Genomic DNA, 19,481 nt, shown 5'->3' on the forward strand with positions numbered 1-19,481 from the left:
AGTCTCCACCCTTTCTTACTGAGTTGTTACCCACTATGTCAATGAGTCTCTGAGCTCCTTTTATCATTTATTTATCCATTCAAAGTTATTTTTGATGTTTGGATTGCTGTAGAATCCACTTTTTTTTTTACCACCATGATTGTTGACTTCCTAAAAAAATACTGTGGCTTTCACCAGAGCCTACAGTTCTGGGCTCTCTATACTCAAGTTCATTCTGATATCTATTCTGATATCTTTGCTAACCCATTATCCATGTGTGTGTACATCCTGACTCCACATTCTATACATCATACATATTGCCTGTGCTGAAGCCTTCTTACAATATAGTGCTAATATATAAAAATGCAATAAAATGTAGTAAGTAAATACTAAATCCCAGAAAGGGCGAGTTCGTTTTCCAAAAAGTATCACTGATAACTAAGCAATATTTAGGAATAGGTATTAAAATGTGTTATTTTCTAAATGTAGTAGGAAGGATGCAACATTCAGTAATATTGATGTGGATGGATAATATTTAAGTAATGAGGATTTGCCCTGTCCATTGGGGGTAAAGGTCAGCATTCAACTAACTTATAAACTCCCACAATTATATGGGAAGAAATGAACAAACAATCTACCACATGGTGAGCTGCCTCAAAAAATAATCTCAGGGACCTTTGAAAATGAATGCAAAGAATAGGAACGTGTCTCACAAAAATCAAAATATGTTTAGAAATCATAGCAAATGCCAGAATGCCAGTATATTGGTGTGTTAATAGAAATATTAGGAAGTTGTTTCAAATGACTAGGAGCAAAAATTCCTTCGAAATGCTACTGGAAATTGTCAGCAAGGAGGAGTTGAATATTTTAGGAGCTAGCGTTGTTTAAATGCACACATTAAAATGAGGCAGGATGTCAGGGAGTTCCTCATGTGTTTAATTTACTCCATCATTTGGAGAGGAGTATTTCTAGATAAGGATATTGAAAAGGAAGATTTAGCATGACGTATTTGCTCATGGAAATAGACAGTCCAAAAAAAAACTGAAGAAAGAGAAAAAGAAAAGCCCAGCCTTGTGTCCTTATGGAAGCTGTAGCAGACAGGCTGGACTTACAATAACCTGATGAGGAAACAAAACTGGAAGTGGAATCCTGCAGCTGGGCCTGGCCAGCATTATTAAAGATGCTTGCAGAATGCCTCTTCTGTGTCTCCTCCCACCCCCAGGTGCACTTCTCTTCATTTCTGTTCAACGCCGAATTATCATTGAAAGAGAACAACAGGAAAACAACTTGTTATCCTCATTAGAAGATTCTTCAAGTGACAGAAAGTCAATCTGTGTGGTATCAGAAGCAGTAGTTGCTTGGGACGATCAAGGTCTGAAATTTGACATGGAAGACAGAGATACAGTGTTATGACACACGTGAGGGAGAACGCTGATGGCGCAGTGCTCAAGTTGGCAGGTGAAAGCAGACTGCTTTTCTTCTACTCAGTAAGCTTCCTCAGAAAGGAAGGTTATCATTCCACTGAACTAGAAGTTCGACATTTCAAATCAAGTTGTTGGTAATGTTATAAAGCTCTTGAAATCTCTAGAAACAATTCCTTGTGCTTTTCTAGTGCATTGTAGCTGCCAATGATCTACGATATTCTTTGTCTTAGGAATTCCTTACCTCATCTATGCCCAGTCTACATATATTTCTGCCTCCTCTGAATTTTTCTGCATCATGACCTCTTCCTAACAGGTGACCAGTCAATGGATTATGGCCAACCAACCCTTACTGCCTCATTCCAAGTAATGTCACTACAAATTTTAAATTATGATTGATAGGTAAGCATTTCCTCTTAAATTGAATGTTTCTGACTTATTTTCTTTTCTGTCACTTTTATGTATGGTGTGTGTGTATGCGTGCACACACACATGTATGCTTGTATATGTACATGTGCACGTACACTGTCACTCTCCACATTATTTCAATGAAACATGGTCTTTCACTTTAACTGAAGTAGATACATTTGTCTACAATAGCTGACCAGTAATTTAGCTTCCCCCCGTCTCTGTCCCTCAGTATTGGGCTCACAGATATACATAGCCACACCCAACTTTTAAGTAGATGCTGAGGCACAGATCTAAACTCAAGTTCTTAAGGGCTTATGTGGCACATGATTTTACCCACTGAACATCTCCCTAACCCAAATGTACATATTTAAGATATTATTATATTCAAATTAAAGGTTCAATGTTATCTATTGCACTAAGTATATTTGTATGAAATAAATCTATAGAAATAAGCTTTTAACATAAAATTTTACTTAGGTATTTATATCACTCCTTTTCCAAATATGTTGCCAATATAACCTCATTTCAACCTTTTCTTTCTATTATCTGTATTCCATAACACATCCCTGTTTTTAAAAGCACTGATTGTAGATTATATCTTGGTCATGTAAACTTTGGTTTCAATAGATACACTTTATTCCTTGTGGTATTGATCTGATGGGAATACTAATGGTCAAAGATGGAAGTTTGTATCACAAAGAAGGATCATAAATTCAATAGATTGACAGACACAATTTGATTGGTGTGTTCGGTACATCACTGTAAGATGCTGACCTCCCGATTGATACTTACAAATAAATAGGGAACAATTATCTTGTTGTCCTCCTGTGATGTACCACTGAAACTGTAGGTAAATCTTCATCACATGCAAGCATGAAGGAACATGTTTTCAAAATGAGAGGAACAGCCATTTTCATAGATGTTCTGTAGCTGTGAAGACATGAAAATATATCCATCTAAATATTTTGTAAAAACCTAGTGCATGAGGGAAAATAAATGGTGTTCGTCAATGACTCATCCAATCACAAAAGAGAATCTGACACCATAGAACTCTTGAAGGAGAGAGCCAGGCCTCCTACAACGAGACTGTGCGATGATACCTTCAGTGATGCTTATTACAACCAGATCTGAATTAAGCATTCAGAGCTTTATGGTTACTAACAAGAGACACACAGGACAGAGGAACTTACACAGCACCATGACATAATACCATTAAACCCAGATTATAAGAGATTCTACAGAATGAAAGCTATAGCTAATTAAAGACTAATTAACCTGAGAAATACACCCATCAAATTGAGTGATCTCAGTGACTCTGTACTGAGAGGGTTTCTGATTCTAGAGAAATGTTAAGCCTGTTTGGATTCCACATGCAACTATTAGATATTTGATCACTGACAGATACATGGTGATATGAGGGAGGTATATTACTGTAGGCATAATAGCACCATAGAGACCAGTACTTTAGAGATTCCAGTTTAAATACACATGTATTTGTATTTCCAGTTTGTAACAAGTATTGGCCAGTTCTATACTATAAAACTACCTCAAAGAAACAACTTATATAAGTAAATAGTTCTTTTGGCTTATGGCAACATACAATGAGCTAGGCTCTGTTGATGTTGGACCATATTGACTAGAACATCATGATGGCAGGAAAAAGTGGAGGAACACACTTTTTTGTCATGATGACCAGGAATGATGGTGGTAAAGAGAATGGAGACCAAGTACACCTTTCAGAGAAAATCCCCAGTGACCCATTTCCTCTAGGCAAGATCCCACTTCATAATTATAATATTATTGTGAACCATGTAAAGATTATTTTTGTATTATTCACATGCTAATTTCTATGATGAAATATCTGGTTGCAATCCTTATTCTGAGAATCTCCTCTCTCTATGTTCTATAAGCATTTCTCCCTAATTATCCCCTGTTTGGGCAATAAAGCAAGCTAATTAGCCAATGACTGAGTAGGGGAGAGAGGGTTGGACTTCCTCTAGCCGTGGGAAAGGGCAGCAGAGAGAGGAAGTAGGGGTGATCCATGAGGAGAAAGTCTAGGAAATATCATGAAATAAACATCTGGAGTGGAGAAAGCCATTTTTTTGAGTATTTTGGGATTTGGCTATAGGTAGCCAGATTAGCTTGGAGTATTTAAATAGAGTGACACTGCTAAGTTGTTGTGCCCTTAATGCTAGATAAATAAATCTGATATTCCAGTCTCAACTATTTAAAGTTAGCTTAATTAAGAGGAAAACAATATTAAGCTTACAAGAATGACTTTAACATTTGGCACCCAACATGGGACAAGAACCTATATGATATTTAAAGGTAGAGATAAACAAGTACTCCTTGGGTAAGTTCATTCCTCAGGTAGGGGCTTTTTCAGGCAGGAACTCTCTGTCTCTTGAACTGAACCCCATGGTGCAGCAGCAGCTGGAGAAAAACAAAACAAAACAAATCAAAACCAAACAAACCTAGAGAAGGAAAGAAGAGGGAGTTTTTCTGAGAAGCCCATGCTGAATAAAAAACCTGGCTCTTCAACACAGGCAGGCTTCCCAATGCTGGATGCAGTCTCCTAGCTAGGCAGGAAGATAAAATCCCATTGAAAAGGGGTTCATGTTGGCCTGATTTGTGCTGGTTGGAGCAGCAAACACCTCTGTGGTCTGAGCAACTTCCATCCAGGGAAGGGTGATCCATTGAGGCAGATCCCAGTTAAAGCATGGGAGACAAATCCCTTTCCCTGCAAACAAAAGTTCAGGAGCAGGTCTACAAGGCCGGAAGCAGAAGCTGGACAGATCAAAAGAAGACAAGAAGAAAAAAATAAAAAATTAAAAACAACAAACATCTTACCAGGTTAAAAAAATGTTTAAAGATATGTTTCAATGATTAAAAAAAGAAAAAGACTGGATGTGAAATTTCTTAGACAGATATAAAAAATTTGAAAATGATAAATTTAAAGAAAATTGAGACACAAAGATGAGAAGCACACTAACACATAACTTCTCAGGTCTCTGATGGGTTTGAAGAATAGATGATTATAGTGTCCAATTTAAAGTTAAATTGTTTAGGATTTAAGAAAAGGTTTTAAAGTCTATGCAAGTTATGATAAAGAATGATTTGGATGCAGAACTTTGAACTAACCAAAATAGAATAGATAATAGAATATGTTATCCAAAATGACCAAATAGAGAGACCTATTATTAGAATAGAAGGGAGTAATGTAGGCACAATACAACTGGGCATTGTGTAAAGATTATTCTTGTATTAACAAATGATGTTTTTTGTGTCCCCATATCTTTTTGCAATCCTTACTCTAAAAATCTCCTGTCTAGATGTTGTGTAAACATTGTTCCCTAATTGTTCCTCAATTGGTCAATAAAGCAAGTTGATCAGACAGTGACTGAACAGGAGAGCAAATAGGGCTGGACTTTCTCCTAGACAGAGGAGGGTGCAGGTGGGAGACCAAGTAGGGATGAACCCAGGAGACACCACGAAAAAACATCAGGAGCACAGAAAGTCATTAAATGTGAGTATTTCAGGGATTTGGTCTAGGAGGTATTTAGATTAGCATAGAGTATTAAAATGAGTAATACTGCTCAGTTGTTGTGCTATTAAAGGTAAATAAGTAAATCTAATAATTGAGCCACAATTATTTGGGAGCCAGCTGGGCTAAAAGGTAAAGTATAACAAACTCAATTGAAATTGGCCAGCAAATGGATGGAACTAGAAAATATCATCCTGAGTGAGGTAATCCAGACCCAGAAAGATAAACATTGTATGTACTCACTTATAAGTGGATATTAACCAGAAAGTACAGGATAACATGCTGCAATCCATAGACCCAGAGAAGCTAAGTAACAAGGAGGACCAAACTGGACACACTTGAATCTCACTGAGACAGGGAAACAGAGTGAACAGTAGGGGTTTGGGGAGATGGAGGGAGGGGGGGAGGGAACCAGGTCAGGGAGTGGGTGAGCAGAAATAAGGTGGAATCAATTTGAGAGAAGACACAGGGAGAGACAACTGGATTGGGAATGGGGCACATCTGGGATGAGTAAGAAATTTCGGACAGTGGAAACTCCCAGGAATCTATGGTGGTGGCCCAAGCTAAGACTCCTAGCAATGGGAGATATTGAGCCTGTGTTAGCCATCTCCTGTAATCAGAAAAGACTTCCAATGGAAGGACTGGAACACCAACCCAGCCATAAAACCTTAGAACAACAATTTCTCTTGTCAACAAGATATGCAGGGTTAAAGATGGCACAGAAATGGAGGGAAAAGACAAGCAATGACTGGCCCAGCTTGAGACCCATGCCTTGAGAGAGAGTCCAGCCCAAAACTAGGAATGGGATATCCTCTATTTCCAGACAAGAACACAGAATAACTGTCATCTAAGACACTTCACCCAGCCACTGATTGAAACAGAGGCCCACAACCAAACCTGAGACAGAGCTTGATGGTTTACCTGAGAGAGAGAGACAAAGAATGGAAGGAAGCAGTGAGGCCAAGGATACCACAAGGAAACATAATGAGTGAACTAACCTGGGCACATAGTGACCCATAGAGACTGACCGTCCAACCAGAGAATCTCATGGGCCGGATGTAGGCCTTCACATGTATCCAACCGTTATTCAGCTTGGTCTTCCTGTAGGAGTCATACATGCAGGAGCAGGAGCTGTGTCTGACTGGATTGTTTGAATCCCTTTCTCTTAACTGGCCTGTGTTGTCTAACCAATATAGGATAAGACCTGCTTAGTCTATTACGCCTTGATATGCCAAGACAGGTTGATATCTATGGGAGGCCTGACATTTTTTGAGCCTGTTCTGAGGAGAAAGGAAGGATGGGAGGATGGCAGAAAAGAAAAGTGAGAGTGAGAGACATGGAGGAGAGGAGGGAGGGGAAGGTTTGATCGATTTGCAAAATAAATTTATTAATTAAAAAAGAATTTAACACTGAAAAAAAAGTGTGCATCCCTCAGAGACACTCCATTTCCAAGAGAAATCAGAGGGCATATGGAGACACTCCTAGAGGAGACAGTTCTACAGGAGTCAGTGTGGAGTGATAGGACCAGAGATCTGCTGTGAACTAGAAAAGGTATTTGCAATATACGTAAGATGTGACGGTTTGTTATATGTAATATAACAAACAAACAAAAAAGACAAAGCAAACAAGAAAGGGCTCAGCAATTGAGTGGGGGATTGAAACATAAGTAAGAGAAAAGGTAGACAGGAAGAACAAGTCCTGAGTACTGTCCTTCCAGGAGGAAACCAAACCCAGCCTGGAGTGCAGTTGAAGAAAGGATCTAAAGTAACTGGGAGCATCTGTGCCCCCCAGTCACAAGGGGAGAATGGTGGGGTATTGAACTCAGTAGTATGGGATATTAGGCTTGGGATACAGTCTGTAGGTAAGGAAACACTCCAGTTGGGAGTCAGATGTGCTGCCTGCCAGAGTATTAGTGCCCCACAACAGTATAGCCATTGCCTGGGGAGTGTGGTATAAAGTGGCCAATCAGAGATGGATGACAGATGAATGAAGGAGTGGCCAGCCAAGGTAGCAATATCATGGTCACTAAAGGAAGTATTATGCATATTGGACAGTGAGGCTACAGAGAGTGTCCTGTCCTGGTTACGATGGTCAGCAAGTCCTCGGGTCTTCAGGAGACATGGGCTCCTGAAGTTTTCAGTTCAAAATCACAGGAAGGAGCAAAGCTGTTGTCTCAGCTCCAAGACAGGCAGGCAGCAGATGTTCCCTTGTATCCGGAAAATGGTCAGGCCTTTGGTGCTATTCAGGATGGCAATGGATTAAATAAGCCCCCACATGAAAGGAGACATTTACTTTCCTTAGTCCATGAACAGCAACAAGAAATGTATCCACAGCATCATCAAAGGAACACCCAGAATACTTGGCCAATTCTGCACGTACTCAATGTGCTAGTCATGGTGACACATGAAATTACCATCCACACCATGTTAGGTAAAGCATCTCAAAATGATCACACTGAGCAGTGTTGAGGTCCATAAATGTGCATGTCGATGATATCAGGACCCCCAAGGATTCTTTACAGTGCAAAGAGGGAATGGACATAGGAACCAGCTGCTAGACCATCAATTCTTACCAGGAAGACACAATTTTCCATGTTGTATATATACATCATGGAAACATAAACCACAATATATCCATAAAAGAACTCAAGAGTTCAGACCTGCACACAGGACTTCACGCCTGCACATAGAGGCTCACATCCGTACTCAAGAACTCACACTTATGCTATTAGCTCACACCCAGGAATTCACCTGGTCGCCAGACACATCTATACCAAGAAACTCACACCCTCACTAGGTATATACGCCACTATCCAGGATTTTCATCCTGCACCCTGTACCTAACCCAGAACTACATTCATGAATCACACTCAAACCTCCACCCAGGAGCTCGCACCTACAAGAAGGCTACAGTTTGCACTTCAGATGTAACCTTGTAGGTTGGGGATTTAGCTCAGTGGTAGAGCACTTGCCTAGCAAACGCAAGGCCCTGGGTTCAGTCCCCAGCTCTGAAAAAAAAAAAAAGATATCTACCAGATATCTTGGGGCACTGAGGTGCCGGACCTAGTACAGATGTAACCTTGTTGGTCAACTGTCTGGAAGGTGCTCTAACAACGCACTGTAGCCACGGTGGGAAAGAACATGCAGACTGTCTCTCAGAATTCAGACGTGAAGGTTAAACCCTTATGTTCCCTTGTATCCGGAAAACATGGCTGTTGCCTCAATCTTCAGAGAAAAACTGAAGTCTTAAAGGGGAAGCAGAGTGCCTGGGTGTGAGCAACCGTGCATAGGTGTGATCGGTGACATGGCGACATAGTGAGACCCTGAGACACTCAGATGCATGTGTGGGAGCAACACTGTGAGTTTTCCCTGTTTTGTCTCTTCTGATTGGGTCACTACTTGCTGGCTTGATTTCCTTCACACAGAAATTGTGTTAGGTGTTTCAAACGTGAAACAGCCAGGAAGGAACATGAACAGGATGGGTGTTACCACCCAGGCTTCTCATACCATCAAGGAGGTTGGATTTGCACTTAGCTGACTGTGGTCCTAGTTGCCACCTAGGGTGGAATGAGCCCAGGGGCCTAGCTTGGCGAGGCCTCCTGACATTCTTAATACAGTGAGTTGGAGAGAGAAACAAGAGAGTCGGCTGTGGCCAGTGGCTCACATTGCCCCATAGGAGTGACTGCTCTAATGAGAGACACTGGGCACAGATGGTTCGGAGTTTCTCCATTGTCATTCTGGTGAACCCTTCAAGGTTTCCAGAGGACTGCAGGATTCATACCAACCCATAGAGAGTACTATCAATGTAGCAGAGTTTGACCACAGCCTGCCTTCCAACTGTGGAGCCCAGGGACATAGGGTCCCAGTTGCCGGCTGCCAGCACCACCTTAATTGGCCATTGGAGGCCAAGAGCCCCAGCACTATATGACAGAGAGCATTTCATCCAGGAGAGTGACCCCAAGGGCAGGCAACTCCACACAATGCCCTGTTAGTGGGCAAAGCAAGGAAGACCTGCCTTTTCTGACAAGACAGAGAACCTGGCACGACTGAAACTCACATACCCAGTCCCTTATGGGGTGCCCAGCCCTGCTCATAGTCACCTCCCTCCATGGCTGACCTGATGACAGTCCAAAGACAATGGCTATCTGCCACTTCATATCTATCACAGAACAAGCTCTTCAGCATGGGGCCTTGGGAGCATGCGTCTTAGATGTGTAACCTTGAGTAGACTGGACTCTTACCTAGAAAGGTAAGTTCATTGTGTCACGTGTGGGGAGTAGGAGCCCACCCATATGGATGGAGAGAAAGGTGGTGCACACAGTGTACACGGTGCTGGCCATGCTCCATACCCGCCAAACTGACATGTTTTGTTTTGATCATCCCTGACTTTTGGCATAGGTTAGAGTATGGTTTGGGGTGGGTACTTATTCAACACCAGTTCTAATTATGCAGGCACGTGAACTAAAACTCTTCATCCAAGCCCCTCACAGGACACTGTGATAGTGTTTGCTCAGGAGCACCAAGGCCAAGGAGAGCACAGACTTTCCCTTCATATACAATATCTGCCATCTCTCCCACAGCAGAGCATTGTCCTCACCCCATGCTTCTCTCTCCTTCCTTAGACATCCTTAGATAATGGTTTTCCTCAGCACCCTGGGAAGATCAAACTTGTCCTTGCTACAACTAAAAACAAAGGACTAACTTTCATTTACCCATCACACATATCACCATGGAAACCTATGTGGTCAATACAGGAACGGCTGGCTTTTGTGTCAACAGTGTGAGCACAAAGTCACTCCATGCACACCTGTGAGCTCACAGTGAGAAAAATTGGCTATGCTCTCGTACCAGCACGGGACTGCACGGTGAGGGTGAACTGTGGAAGTGAGTAGAGGGCACAGAAGATGAACTAACTTAGATCAGAGAAGTCTTCTAACCCTCCATGGTAACGGAGAACAGATACATTCTTTATCCCCACCAGAACACTCAGTACTACACAGCCCTGAATTGATTTATCAGCCAGAAGCCTGGTCACCAAACCCAGCATTTAGAGGACAGCCCTAATCTGATGATGCTATCTAGGATCACTATGAAGAGAAAGTGACTCTAAATGGCCAGAAGGCCAGAAGCCAGATTTCTCTAGTTTTCAAAGGCAAAACACAAGACTTTATAAACTCACAAAAAAGGAGGTGGAGCAGGAAGTAGAATTGGCCATGTAATCTAATGGGAGACTCTGAGCATGTCCCCAATATGTCTGAAATCCATTCCTGCTCTTTCTCAGGACGTGGGCCTCAGCTGGTTCCTCATCAAATCTCCAACATCTAGTCATTAGCTGGATATGCATCCTCAAGGAAGCAGACCTGTACGTTGATAATTACTGTGGACAAGACTTGGAGCTAGAGTTGCTGAGGACCTCTATTCATACAGAGAGAATGCAGAGGCTCCTTCTCAGTGCAGAGAGCCCTCTTCTGTACTCTTGACTAAGAGGGACTCCTCCTGGAAGAGATATGATCAGCCTATTTGCGAAGGATACAAGGATCTTCTAAACATTTTGAATCAAGGAGGGCTGATTGGTCTGGGTGAACTCAGCAGACAGTTATACTTATGAAGCTGCTCTGGGACATCTCTGGAGGTGGTAGTAAAAGTGACTAAGGGACAGGCATGTGGTCCTTGAAAAGATGTGTATACTCCATCCCTCGGCTGTGGAGGTCTCTCTGTATCCTCAGACCACTGTCCAGCCTCCTGCAGAAGGGGGACCTAGGAAATCCCTGAGAACAAGTAAATCAGAGGAAATGTCCCCTTTTAGGCCACTCCAGATCATCTGACAGATCACAGCAGCTATCAGGCATTTGGAGCATGGACACCACGTCAAGAATTGGTTCTGGGAGCCTGTGGAAAATCTGACTGCAGCAGTGAAGTCTGCTCCCCCTTTCCACGTCCATCCATCTCTCTGCATCTGACACCACTCATGGCCACACAAGTGCACAGAAATGGAAGTCTCTCGGCAGTGTCCTTGCAGGGGTTCGTTCTGGTAGGGTTTGGGGGAAGTGCAGAGACCCAAGTTCTGCTATTTGCTGTGTTCCTGTCCCTGTATGTAGTTACTGTCCTGGGCAACCTCACGATGATTGTGGTCATCACTCTGGATGCCCGCCTACACTCCCCCATGTACTTCTTCCTCAAGAACCTGTCCTTTGTTGACCTCTGTTACTCTTCTGTCATTGCCCCCAAAGCCATGACCATCTTCCTGTCCTCCTCTAAGGTCATCAGCTTTGCAGGATGTGCCACTCAGTTCTTCTTTTTCTCCCTTCTGGTTACCACTGAGGGCTTCCTATTGGCAGTCATGGCTTATGACCGTTTCATGGCCATCTGCAGTCCCCTGAAGTATCCTGTGACCATGTGCCCCATGGCATGCACCCGCCTGGTCCTGGGTGCTTACTGTGGTGGCTGCCTGAATTCCATCGTAGAGACCAGTCTTACATTTCAGCTGCCCTTCTGCAGCTCCAACCGTATCAACCACTTCTACTGTGATGTGCCCCCATTGCTCCAGCTGGCCTGTGCTGACACAACTCTCAATGAGCTTGTCATGTTTGGCATCTGTGGACTCATCATCGTGTCTACCACTCTCGTGGTCCTGGTCTCCTATGGCTACATCACAGTGACCATTCTCAGGATGCACTCTGGGTCAGGCCGGCACAAGCTCTTCTCTACTTGTGGTTCACACATGACAGCTGTGTCCTTGTTTTATGGAACTGTGTTTGTCATGTATGCTCAGCCAGGTGCTCTGACATCCATGGAGCAGGGGAAAGTGGTCTCTGTCTTCTACACCCTGGTTATCCCCATGCTGAACCCCCTCATCTACAGCCTGCGCAACAAGGATGTGAAGGATGCCCTGAGGAGGCTGGGACAGAGGCACAGTCTTGTGAAGGAGGATGTGCGGTGAGGGCTGGATGGAAGCTTTCTAATGCAGCACTATGCAACCTCTTCTATTCATCTTCCTGCGGTGGTTCCTAGATGCATATTATAGAGCACTAGAGGTACTCACTAAACAGGTAGCACAGGGCTGCTCTGTTAAGAGTTGGAGCCAGTTCCAAGCCGCAACTTTTATTATTCTTTAATTTTTTACCTTCCAGACTTTATTCTCCTCCCAGTCCACCCTCTGACTGTCCCCAGTCCACATCCCACACCTCCTCCTGATCCCCGCATCTCCAAGAGGATGCCTCCACCCCATTCCCTACCTCACCAGACCTCCCCACTTCCTGGGACCCCAAGTCTCTTGAGGGTTAGGTACCTATTCCCTGACTGAGCCCAGACCAGGCAGTCTTCTGCTCTATATGTGTTGGGGGCCTCATATCAGCTAGTGTACGCTCCCTGGTTGATATCCAAGCCACTTTTTAATGTAGTGCAGTGAACATAATTTGTATTTGTTGCTACTGAGTTGTTTTTTATGAAAGGAAATAAATATTTAGACTAATATACAAAACAGAATGAATTGCTAAAATCAAGTCCCTCTCTCTAACACCACTTTGATGCATATCTTGGTGACTCCTTATGACCATACTATAGTTTCCTGCTCCTCTTTAGTTAAGCTTTCTCTAGAGCTTTAGAATTTGACTCCAGAGGCTGGAGACTTGGCCTAACAATTAAGAGTGCTTGGTGTTCTTAAGAAGACCAGAGTTCAGTTCCAAGTACCTATGCCAGGAGGCTCAAAATCATGTTGTAATTACATCTCCAGTAATGGCCTATGATCAGTTCATGGTTATCTGCTGTTCCCTACCATCCCCTGCGACCATGAATCCCATGACCTGTGCCTGTCAGGTCCTGGGTGCCTACTATGGAGGCTGCCTGCACTCCATTGTAGAGACCAGCCTTGAGTTCCAATTTCCCTTGTGCAACTCTAACCACACTGTGCACTTCTGGACTGAAAACATTCAGTAATATTGATATGTATGAATAATTTCTGAGTAAACAGGAAAGATATGCCATGTTCATGTGAGATAAAGGTCAGCTTCCAATATGATTTATTAACTCACTCAATCACACATGAGGAGATGTAACTCAAAATCCACACTCAGTTTTTACTTCATTAGATGCCTATACACTTATCCATGATAACAGATCAACACGTAAATAAAAAATTTTTAAAGTCACATACGATAGCTCTAAACATATTGCCAAGTTTTCCTCCTAGTGAGATCCATGGCTCCTGTGAAGCACATCTAGCATAGATTCTATCTCACGAAGAGCCATGATCTGAATTTAATGTAGTAGTAAATGTATACATATTATATATGTATATATGCATATATTGAAATCAATTTGTAAACCCACAATCTTGCAACTTCGCTATACTGTGGCTAGGGAAAAGACGTACAACTCCATTGTGTCCTCCATTTAACCCCAGGCATTCTGCCCCAAGGTCAACACTCAACCAGATCTGGCCAGGGTTACAACTCCATTCCAAGAGTGGCCTGTAAGATAGCCAAGGTGTTTGTCTCCTTCTTGATGTCCGATGCTCAGTATCATCTTCATAAGATTCCCCCTTGTGTTTGTGTACAGCGAAGGTTGCGTGGTTTGCAAGGCTTCATGTGAGTACAAGTTGAAGAGTGCTTGCCCTCTGTACTTGGGGATACATGTAAGGTTTTAGTTACTTTCTGACACACGATAGCCACTCTCAGTAAAAATTTAAATGACAACTCAAAAAGGTTAGAATTAAAAATGTGCAAGGACACAGCTTTAATAGAAAAATAATCCCTACAGGTTTTAAGAAATCCAACTGTCAAATGTTTTAATTTTGGTAAGCAAGGTTATTTTAAAAGAGATTGTAGTCAAGGCATTGCTGGAAACAATGTTTTTTCCTAGAGAAAATCCAAAAAGAAGAACCCAGCTTTCTAGAATATGCAGAAAGTATGACAAAGGACAACATTGGACTAATGAATGTAGATCAACAAGGGACAAAAAAGGAAACACTTTATCGGGAAATGCACCAGGAGGCCTCTGATATCAGATTCAAATTGACCATCTCAGGTCAACAGTGGAGAAACTCATCTGCAGAACAATTAAACAATACTGCTCTGGATATAAACATTGATAACTTAGATATCAATGCCAGATCATTTTCAATAAATAAAGCATAAAACTCAGAAAAGACAAAAATTATTTTGGCAAAGTGCTAGAATGATAAGGCACCAAAGTTAAAAATCACATTTAGATGAGATCGAGACTGAAAGCTCAATGGATACCGGAGAAGATATAAGACAAAGATGCTTAATAAACAAAAAAGGATTAAAATTATCCCAGAGGCAGATAAAAAAAATCTATAAAACAGTGTTGAGTTGGGAGAAAGAATATGCTCTGATTTCCACAGGAAAAGGAAAACTATGGATTTCATCCAAATCAATCAAGATCAGATTTGACCATGGGAAAATTCCTGTAGATCTTGGCTATAGACAGGAAGAAAGCAACCAAGACTAAACCAGACAAGTAACATGGTCTACTGGTCCCTCCACGTGGAAACAACAATGGGACTGGCTGAGACATAAAAATGTCTACTGCCAGGACCTCAGCTATACATAGCCAAAGAATCTTTGGCTATAAAATCCTCAGAATTTATCATACCATCTGTTTAAATGTCATAGAAAGAAATTTATATTTGAGTTTGGTTCTACAGTGCAAGCTAACTTATAAAGTAAAATAAATGCTTTCCTACTGAAACAGAGAGCAAGGTATCATCTTTAGCTTCATTGTACACACTGTACATTCCTTAAATTCATAAATGCAAAATATGTATTGCCTCTAAAAGCTTATGTGCTCACAGAGAAGAATAACCAGACCGGCAGGCTTGACAAAATTCACTCATGGGGATGAGGTGGTGAAGCTTATTTATTCCAGCATTCTGCCTGATCCTAATATATACTGTCTTATAACTGTCTCATCAAAACCTGCTTTGGAGACAGCTTCAGAGACAGCTGCCAACTCCAGTTGGTCCACTTTTCAGGCTGTTTCAGTCAGGACTTCAGTTAAGCCATGAATGTTCTCATCATCCAGACACTGGACAGCAAATGCTACAGGTAGCTCTCTTTAGACTGGTAAAAGTCCCAGTTTTTTTAGGGCACCCTCGAAAAAGACACTCCAAATAAACAGAAAGCAATCTTAAGAAAACTACTCTTTATTCCCAATACATGGAGTGAATGGTTCTTGGTTGTTCTGTGGGTGATGAATGTCAGTGTTTGAAAAGGGAGAATATAGGAATAATAGGAAATGGGGTAGATTATTAACCCTACTTTTAGGTTATATTATACTTTGATGATTTTATTCAATTAAAATCATTTTTGACAATGAGACAGGTCTGCTCCTAGAAGCAACCTCACTCTACAGTGACCACTATATGGAGTTGATTCATTGTGGCAAGCTCTCCACTGGGCAAGAAAATGCCCTTGCCACAATTGCAGACCAAATGCTATCCAAACTGGACAAACACAATACAGAGAAGTCAACTGCTGAGCTTTGAAAGGACAAGTAGGTTAATCCTTCATAATTCCTGCTTCCCAAGTCTGTCACTTATTCTGGACCAGAAGGCTAAGGATGATGCTCCAAAAACATAGAAATTTTGGAGGACTGTTCAGGAAGCCAGCTTTCCCCATCATTTCTATAATTGTGGAAGCTGTTTGCCTCTACTTCCTGCATACTTGGGTATTAATTATTCCTTCCTAGGTCTCTGATTATGTTGAAGACTAGATAATTATAGTCTCCCATATAAGCTTAAATTGTTTAGAATTTAACAAAATAGTTTAAGTCCTATGCAACTTCGAGCTCACCAAAATTGAGTAGATAATAGAATATGTTTTCCAAAGTTGCCAAATAAAAGATCCTTTATTGGACTAAAAGGGGGAAATGTAGGCACAAAATCTTTGTGTAAAGATTTTCCATGTATTATTCAAATGCTGATTTCTGTGTCGACATATCGGGTTGCAATCCTTAGTCTAAAAATCTCCTGACTAATTTTGTGTAAACATTGTTCCCAAATAATTCCCTGATTGGTCAATGAACCAAGCTGACCAGCCAATGACTGAGCAGGGAAGAGAATAGGGCTGGATTTCCTCCTAACCAGAGGAGGGTACAGGAGGGAGAGGAAGTGGGGATTAGCCATGGGAGGTTCAGGAGACACCATGAGAAAAATAAGTGGAGCAGCCATAAAATGTGAGTATCTCAGGGATTTTGGCTGGGAGGTAGCCAGATTAGCCTAGAGTATTAAAATGGAATAATAATGCTCAGTTGTGCTCTTAAGCCAGATAAATAAATCTAACAGTCCAGTCTCAGTAATTTTGGAGATAGCTGGACTAAGAAAAACTGTAATAAACTCACTAAAAAGTCACTAACACCACTTGATATAAATTTTAATCCTTCCAAACATGCTACCATCCTGGTTAAATTCACACATGTGATCACAAAGGATATTCTTACATCCAAACCTCAGCATTCTACCTGTCTCCCCTAAGGCATGATCAGTGCATGATGGGAGATACATTTAGCCATGTTTAACAGTCCATAAACTCTGAACACTTTGAACATCACTGGGAAGCCAAAGACCAAAGGCTCCTCTGAGGATAAAGATAAAAGCTTAGCTATGATTCATATGTAATAAAAAGTAATTTATAAACTCCTGCTGTGGCTTGAATGATCCCCACAGGGTCATATATTTGAGTGCGGGGTCACCAGTTTGTGGAAAAGTTTGAGAAAGATTATGAGGCATGGTCTTGTTGAAGGAAGTCTATCACTGGGAATGGGTTTGAAAGTACAGACCATGCTGTTTGCGCTCTCTCTCTCTCTCTCTCTCTCTCTCTCTCTCTCTCTCTCTCTCTCTCTCTCTCTCTCTGCCTGATGCCTGTGGATCTGCTTCCTGCATGAAGATCATACACTAACCCTCTAAAATTATAAGCAAGCCCCCAGTTAAATTTATTTTACAAGAATTGCCTTGGTCCTGGTGTCTGTTTACAATGATAGAACAATGACTATGACAACTCCCATACTACAATGACATAGAATACACATTTCTACCAGAGATAATGGGAGCATAGAAAGGAGGAGCGGACAAATGTAAGACCCAAATCCAACAGATGCCCCGAGCACAGTGTTCATTCTTAAGGGCATGGGATGTGAAGACGTTGAAACCAAAACCATGGCCTTGCATGTTGGAGCATGTAGGGCATTGTCACAGCCCTAAGTAGTAAACATCCCATGTGCCTCAACGTTCTGGGTCACTACCACAGCCCATGATTTAAACATGACATTGAGTAGCACTGTCCACAGGTATAGCAACCCTGCTGTTCATTTTCTGACCTCCCATTGTAATCTAGGTAGAAAGCATCCATGAGCAATAGCGCTTGCATTTGCATATTTGTTAAACCACCCTCTAGTGGATGATGCAAAACTGTGACCTCCGCTGAGGCAATAGTCCCTGTCCATATTGTGTTTGAGTATTAAGCAATTGAGAACAGTGACACAGATTCTTGGGAAATACTTCTGAGGTGGCTTGTGTGAGTAGGGATCTTGGAAGCTCTCTTGTGAGAAGGACGTTTCTCAGTGAGTTTACCATGGTCCTTAGCCTGTGATGGACTAATTCCTGTATCACGCTCAGGACATCTTTCCTATTGTCCTGATGTAAAGTACTTGGTTTCTCTCTAATGGTCCCTATGAGTCTCTCCAAGTGCCATGTCTTCTTTAGTCCCAGTTTTACACTCACTTTCTGATTGAATTGCAAGGTTTTTTTTGAATTGCAAGTTTTAAATATATCAGCTCTACTGTTTGCTTCCAATACTCATTGTGAGCTTGGCTAGGAGTAGTCAGCAATCACCATCCCCCAGACTTTAAATTTCTTCCAGAAGACTAATTAATTAGTTTATCCTCTAAATTCAGCAACTTCAGAATTCACAGGACTTGACATAATGCAGACAAACTCTTCGTTAGACTGTAACATTCTTTCCTCCAGTCCAGTGTCCAGTGGAGGTCATGGTGCCTTTGAGACCTCCTAGAACAGGCCTTCACTGCCCATATTCCTGCCATCAGTCTGGTCTTCTCAGTCCCCCCATCATCATCCATGCCTATTTAATTCTTCTGAGAGAATTCTAGGTTTCTGCTAGCCAGCTTCTTGAAAACATTTTCAAATTTGTCTCTCAAAACAATTTCAAAGACTTGAGAGCCACATGAGGAGATAATCCCACTTTGTGATCCAAACTCAGATTTTAAGCTTGTGTAGCAAGCATTCTACACACTGATCCAACCCCACAGAAAGGAAACTCACACCTTCTGGCCCATGACAAAAGCATGCTGTTTAAGAGAAACAGGAAATGTTTCTCAGGATGAAAGTTGGTATTATATAGTCCAGGATGCTACCTATAGGACATAAATCCCAGAGGTGTTGGCAGAGGCTCCATTGTGTCTTCACATACTCTTTCCATGAGGGGAAAGAACAGAGATTGACTCTCAGAATTCAGTTGGAGACTTGGTGACCTTGTCATCCCAATAGGAACATGGTTGTTTCCTCAATCCCGGGGAAAATCTTAAGAGCAAAACTAAAGAATGTTGAGATTTGGGGGCATGAGGACATATGGAACCCCAAGATGTGTGTGGGAACACAGCTAACTGCTGAGGAGGGAAGAGGTTATGCCAACCTTTCTCTTTTCTGTCTCTTCTATTGGATCACTACTCACTGGATTATATTTCTTCAGACAGAAACAATCTGAAAAAGAACAAAGGGGGCATGGAACTCATTTACCCAGGCTTCTAATGGATTTATAGAGTTACTGACTTGAGAAAAGTCAGTGCTCATTTAGGGGAATTAAACCGACCAGCTTCCTAACAGGAGGACTTTGACAATGTAGTTTTCACATCAGCATGGAAAGCTGAAGGATGGGCTGTGGTCACATTGACCATCGGATGATTGCTCTAATGAGTTAACTGAACACAGGTGCTCCCAAGTTGTCTCTGCTGTAATCCTGATGGTACCTCCAGAGGTCCCTGTGAAGTGAGACTTCCTGCCAATCCATAGGGCTTGGATGGTGATGAGGCAGATTCACTACAGCCAGTCTTCTACCTCTGGAGCCCAGGGAGTTAGATTCCCAGCTGTCGGCA

At 42.0% G+C, this 19,481-nt stretch overlaps 1 protein-coding gene and 1 pseudogene across 1 annotated transcript; both read left to right on the top strand.

Annotated features, from left to right (window-relative positions):
* The first annotated feature begins 11,322 nt into the window (after nucleotides 1–11,322).
* Or9s23 (olfactory receptor family 9 subfamily S member 23) lies at nucleotides 11,323–12,294 on the top strand. Its single transcript, NM_001001121.1, has one exon. It carries the CDS (start codon nucleotides 11,323–11,325, stop codon nucleotides 12,292–12,294), a length of 972 nt encoding a protein of 323 aa, NP_001001121.1.
* On the top strand, nucleotides 13,086–13,289 carry Olr1348-ps (olfactory receptor pseudogene 1348; annotated as a pseudogene).

The sequence above is a fragment of the Rattus norvegicus genome, chromosome 9, assembly GCF_036323735.1.
Source record: "Rattus norvegicus strain BN/NHsdMcwi chromosome 9, GRCr8, whole genome shotgun sequence".
NCBI classification, from domain to species: Eukaryota; Metazoa; Chordata; class Mammalia; order Rodentia; family Muridae; genus Rattus; species Rattus norvegicus.